Below are 6,535 nucleotides of genomic sequence, written 5' to 3'. Positions count from 1 at the left end.
AAATTATATAATAATTACGACACAATTAATTCAAAAATGAACTAAAATTACATAATGATTGCGATACAATTAACTCAGAAAGAAAGAAAAGCAGAAAACAATATCTACAGAACTCAAAAATTGTGTTAAATTTGAGTAAATCAAGAAGAATTTTAAAAAAATAAAATAAAAAAGAGAAAAGAAAAAAGAAAAAAATGGAGATGGTACGATTGTACTATATTATTATAAAATATAATTAGTGTTTGAATTATCTAACCAACAAATTAAGAATGGAGATGCTGGAATGACAATTAGACATCAAATCACAGGCCATCAATTGATAGCAGTGAATCTCAAAAATGAAAAATCATACGCAGAGTGATGATTGGAGATGTTGATTAAAAAAGATATAATAACAAAGCGACCACAAAAATCCGAGGAGGAGACCTTTAGTACAAAAAAAAGGATTTAATTGGATTTGAGATTAAAATTAATTTTTAAAAAACATTATTGCTCATTAGTAAATATAAAAAATAATTTGAGACAATCTTTTAAAGAGTAAATAGTCATTTCTGATCACGAAATATTCGAAAACTGATAAAATTGACTATGAAAAATTGAAACTAAAGTTATACCTATATAAGATATGTTTTGTTCAATAAAAATGACCAATTCTGTAAATATCTCCTCTTTTTCTATTCATTCTTCATCTTCATTTCATAACTACCACTACTTTCGCTGCAAAATCCATCATCTCACCAAATCTACTCTTCTACTCCCACCTTTTTTAGATAGTTGTATCTTACTACAACCACTGCAAATTCAAATTTTGTAATTGGAATTTCAAGAACCAATCTACCTAAATGTCGGAACACGTATTCTGGTGGGAGGTTCTATGGAGCCACCCGCCCAACCTACTGCCCACAACCATACCTCCGTCTCGATCCTCTTCGATGACATCGATGTTGACGACACTGTTCCGCCTTCAACCACGAAAAGATGAACACGACGATGTTGAAGACAACGATTTCGAACTCAAAAAAATAAAAATGGAGAGAGAGAGAGAGAGGGAGAGGGAGAGGGAGAGGGAGAGGGAGAGGGAGAGAGTACATCTAGATCTATTCCTTGTCACTACCGAACTATGATGCATAAATACTGACACGGACACGGGACATGACACGACATGAGACACGCCGACACGCGAATTTTAAAATCTTACATGACACAGGGACACGCATACATATAAAATATAAAGTATTTTTTAGATAAATCATAATGATATTTTGATATTTTATTGATATTAAAATATTTTTATGTTTTAATAAATAATAATATATATTATATCTAAATTTATTTTAAGAATATATGTTAAGAATAAGACTGGACACGCTGACACGTGATGGTATTTAGGTGTGTCCAAGCGTGTCTGGAGAAGATTTTTTTATTTTTTATTAAGACATGATTGGACACAGCAGACACGCGTATCAGACGAGTGTCGGCGAGTGTCGTGTCCGAAATGTGTCCGACACGTGGACACAGTAACTCAGCGAAGTGTCCGTGCTTCATAGCTGCCGAAAAGAGAGACATGAAGGGAAGGAAAGAGAATGACGAGCGAGGAAGAGAGGAAGGGGGAGACGGGAGATAATAGAGGTAGTAAAGTCAGAGAAAAAGAACGAAGAAAGTAAAGGAGGAGAAGGAGAGTGTGATGGCGAGGAAGGTCACCACTGCTGCCGTTGGGTCTAACAGGAAGCGCAAGAGAGAGGAGTCGTAAAGCAAAAAGCGTAAAAGAGAAGCAGATACCTTTGTTGTCTTCGATGCTGTTAGTGCAGTCGTCGTCAATAAATTTTAAATTACGGATTATTGAATATGAAAATGTTTTTTAATCTAAATATTATTCTAGCCGAAATAATAGTGGTTATGAAAAGATGTAAAAGAAAGAAAAAAAGAGATGAATATTTATGGAATTATCATAAAAAAATTTAACAATTAATTATTTTTATCAAATAATAATTATAATTGTCAGGTCCAAATATTGGATAGTTTGAAATGACTATTTATTATTTTTTAAATATATTTGATAGTTCCATCAAATCCTTATATATATTTGAATTAAATATATATTCAAATACTTTGCCTAGTATTTATGTAGGAGGATTGTAGATTATTGTATGAGTATTGTAATTCCTCAAAAAACCATTACCCAAAATAAATAAATCCCCGCATAAATAAATATGAATATTATATATGAATACGAAAATAAATAAATTATGATCAAATGTTGATGACATCTTCCACACGTTGGCCCTCCTCGCATCCCGAATTCCCGATCAAAAGCCAGAGAAAAGTCAGAAAACTGTTCACCGTCCAAAACAGAAAAGAAAAGAAAGAAAAACTCTGTTCAGTAAAGGTTGACTCTCTATCTTTTTTAACTATCTGTTGTTAGAATGCAAAGATGAGAGCACCGGTGAATGATGGAGTGAGTGCGGAGCTGCATCTTCATCTACCCTCTTCCGGTATACTTTTTTCTTGAATACCCAGATGCCGATTTTTCTTCGATTCTTGTTTTCTTCAGCTCAAATATTTTCTTGCCTTTCTCATATCAACCTTGTTACCTGGAAAATGCTTGCTTGCTGAATGCTAAATGCTCAAAGCTGAGACTTTTTCTGTTTAGTTTAATTTTTTTTGCTGGGTTTTGTTTATTACTAGTTTTGACTAAGCTCAACATTATGTATATTATATATAGGTTGTTGAGATTCAAAGGCTTTCTTGGTTGAATCAATCAATGCGTTGCACAAGAAACTGGGATCTTGCTACTGCTTTGCGTGTCGAATGTTACTGAAACTTGGTGATGAACTTGTTGGAGATCTTCTTCATTAGCATTTGGAAGCTTGAGACAACATTAATGGGTCGAGGTCTTTGCTTTGTGAGTTTGGGGAAATAAATACCCTTTAATCAGCTCTATCTATTTGCTGCATTGCCTGGGATATTGCTTTAATTTGACATTTGTCTTGTTAATAAAAAAGATGTGGGAGAAGGGACTCATTCACTCGAGGTTTATATTTTGCTTGATGCTCGTCTCCATGTTCCTTTTGGTCGTATCTTTTCTTTTCCTATTCCAGTTCAGCAGCCATTCTTTGATACCTAGATCGGTGTTAGAGCTTATTCTGGTCAATAACACATCACTTTACTTCATGCCCAATTTCAAGAGGGAAAAACTTGTACTCCCTCATGACCCTTCCGGAGACTTGAAGCTTCAGTTGCAAAAACATGGAGAATCCGATTGTCGAGTTCCAAATTCAAGCCAGAAAACAAGTTCTTTAGGACAGCAGATGAGTGTGACATCTGACCCATTGAGAGTATTCATGTATGATTTGCCTCCAGAATTTCACTTTGGGTTATTAGGTTGGAAGGGAAGTGTAAATCAAACTTGGCCAGTGATTGACGACCTCAAATATATCCCCCACTATCCTGGTGGATTGAATCTACAGCACAGTATAGAATATTGGATCACACTTGATCTTCTGTCATCAAACAATGCAAAACCTGGCCAACCTCACACCGCAATTAGAGTGCATGATTCAAGTCAGGCAGATGTAATTTTTGTGCCATTTTTCTCATCTTTGAGTTACAATCGGCATTCCAAGCTCCGTGAAGGTGAAAAAGTTAGTGTTAACATAATGTTGCAAGACAAGTTGGTAAGGTTTCTGATGGGCCGGAAAGAATGGAAGCGCTCGGGGGGGAAGGATCATCTAATTGTAGCCCACCATCCTAACAGCCTGCTAGACGCAAGGAAAAAATTGGGATCTGCTATGCTTGTGCTTGCCGATTTTGGAAGGTACCCTGTTGAATTAGCAAATGTGAAGAAAGATATAATAGCTCCCTATAGGCATCTAGTAAGCACCGTACCAAGAGCTAAATCAGCTTCATATAATGAACGCTCCACACTGGTGTATTTTCAGGGTGCAATATACAGGAAAGATGTGAGTTCCTACTACACTCGTGTGACCTATATATAACATCACTGGTTTATTTTATGAAAAGAGTATATTCTAGCATTGGCTTTTGATGCAATTCCATTCCCTTCTTTTACTCGCAAGTGATAACTACATTCATGACTTAATTGGTAGTTGATTATGCTCATTCATGGATAGGAAAATGCCTGTTATATTTTATTATGCATTGGCATATAATGTTAAGTTGCTTTAGCTTCATAGTTTTTGTTTTGGATTAATTAGAAAAAGGAAAGGGAAGGTATCAAACAGCAAGGAAGGATAAGGGAAAGAGGGAGATTGGAGGGTTTAACCTTACCCTTAAGTGGATGTTTAATATGGACAGTTTACCAAATCCCCCAATTTAAGGAAATTCTCATATCAACTTGAGGAGTGTTTTGAGGATTCATGGAAAATCTCACATCTCTTTTTAATTTTTCACAACACTCCCAAACATGGGGGAAGTATATACTATACCCTACTTTCCCTTCATTCCCCTCTAAGTCTAACTCAAAAACAGGACAAGTTAGCAACAGGAATAATTAAAAACTAAAAGCCCCCCAGTTTGTAAGAAATCTAGTATGAGCATAAACAACTGATGCATAAAAAATATTACAGTGCATTTGATTTGTGTTTTTATTTTCATTTTTTTTAATTTTCAGTATTTTGTGAAAGAAAAAGTGAGAACAGGATATGAACACAGAAAAGAGTATTTTATTGCTTTCATTGTTTTCTTTTTTTTTTTCCTTCACCAAATCTAGAAAAACAGGACTGAAAATGAAAACGCCAACAAATGCATCCTTTTATGCTGCCCCTTTTAGCTACAATATGTTTGCCCTTGTTCTCTCACATTTTAAACTATCAACTAAAGAACAAATAATAAACTTCAACTGTCAGCAATTGGTGGCACTATTTCTACTTCATATTCGTATACTCCAAGATGTAGACTATAGGCAAATTATTTCCATCTAAATATGCATCATTTTCCACTGGTAGTTTAGTTCTATTGAATCTAAGAAAGCAATGGAGAAGCAATAGTAGTGTGACCAAGCTGATTCAGTGAAACATTAAATGCATATGCAGACACATAGAGCTTGAATCAGCACAGGTTGGATCATTATAGCATAGGTGACAGCCTTCAATTTTGATTTTGTGCATGAGATTATTACATTTTTGTACTGCCAATATGAGAATTGTCGTGAAAGAACTTGAATGGTTGTTTTCTGGATTATTTTATTGAGTTATCTTTCTTTGACATCTATAGGCATGGTTTAGGATCAAACTGATGGAATACTATAACACATGCTTAAGATTGCTGTTCTGATCATTTTTGTAATGATGTGATTTTTGGCGCTGTTACATCATCATAATTATTAGTTTATAACCCCATCATCAACAGCAACAAAGAAGCTTGTTCCATCAATATTATCAATTTTTATCATACTATTTCGAGATCAGTCACATCAGTCAGTCTTCATCTTGATTGATTAAAACATAATGTTGAAATGTTAGGGAGGAGCCATTCGCCAAGAGCTGTATTACCTTCTAAAAGATGAGAAAGATGTGCATTTTGCATTTGGGAGCATAGGAGGAAATGGAATCAATCAGGCAAGCCATGGAATGTCCCAATCAAAATTCTGCCTGAACATTGCTGGAGATACCCCGTCCTCCAATCGCCTCTTTGATGCAATAGTAAGCCACTGTGTTCCTGTGATCATTAGCGATGAAATCGAGCTACCCTTTGAAGATGTCTTGAACTACTCATATTTTTCCATTTTTGTCCGTGCCTCTGATGCTATAAAGAAAGGTTTCCTGCTGAATCTCCTCCATTCAATCAAGCGCGAGGAGTGGACCAAGATGTGGAAAATATTGAAGGATATCACTCATCACTTTGAGTATCAATATCCATCCAAGCCTGGGGATGCAGTAAATATGATTTGGCAGGATGTTGCACGTAAGATTTCTTCAGTGAAGTTCGATTTGCACAGGAAGAGCAGATACCGGAGATCTCAACTTCCGGTTAAGACAGACTGAAACACAGAGTTTCTTGTGCTTGAACTTTCTGACCTTGGTCTTACTCAACATACCAATAGGAGAGACAGAGTCACGGAGATCTAGTTTCGTTTTTCCCTTTTAGGCCACTGTCAAAAGCCTCCTTCTCTCCCTTGTCTCTGTATTTCACTGAATAGTCCATCTTGCTGATGGGGGAAAAGCATTATTTTTTTTGTCTTATTATTATTTTTTTTAACTCGACGAGTATATACCCTTTCTCTTGCTATCTAAATTTTAGGCAAATTACCAAAGAAAAAAAGTTGATATATTTACAAATGATCAGTGCTTATTATTCTCCCTCTGGAGTCGGTATTAGTCATGAAACTGATGATCAAGAAGTGCATTTTCCATGTGAGGTGATGTCACATGGGAATTGCATGGAACAAGTATGGGAGTAAAATGCTGCTAAATAAGCCGTTCGGAGATGGGAACCGCATTGTGCATATGCAGGGTAGGAACACAATAGTATGAGTTGGGAACAAACAAGTGCCGGCTTCACTAGAGCAAAATTCATA

General features: G+C 35.7%; 1 protein-coding gene across 1 annotated transcript; it reads left to right on the top strand.

Moving 5' to 3' along the window:
* Positions 1–2,261: 2,261 nt before the first annotated feature.
* On the top strand, positions 2,262–6,216 carry LOC130944956 (probable arabinosyltransferase ARAD1). The gene is made up of 3 exons (XM_057873563.1): positions 2,262–2,492; positions 2,723–3,959; positions 5,481–6,216. Exons 2-3 carry the CDS (start codon positions 3,003–3,005, stop codon positions 6,000–6,002), a joined length of 1,479 nt encoding a protein of 492 aa, XP_057729546.1. The 5' UTR covers positions 2,262–2,492; positions 2,723–3,002; the 3' UTR covers positions 6,003–6,216.
* Positions 6,217–6,535: the final 319 nt, after the last annotated feature.

Source organism: Arachis stenosperma, chromosome 8 (genome assembly GCF_014773155.1).
Source record: "Arachis stenosperma cultivar V10309 chromosome 8, arast.V10309.gnm1.PFL2, whole genome shotgun sequence".
NCBI classification, from domain to species: domain Eukaryota; kingdom Viridiplantae; phylum Streptophyta; class Magnoliopsida; order Fabales; family Fabaceae; genus Arachis; species Arachis stenosperma.
Note: the sequence above shows the minus strand (reverse complement) of the source record. Positions and strands in the feature narration are given on the sequence as shown.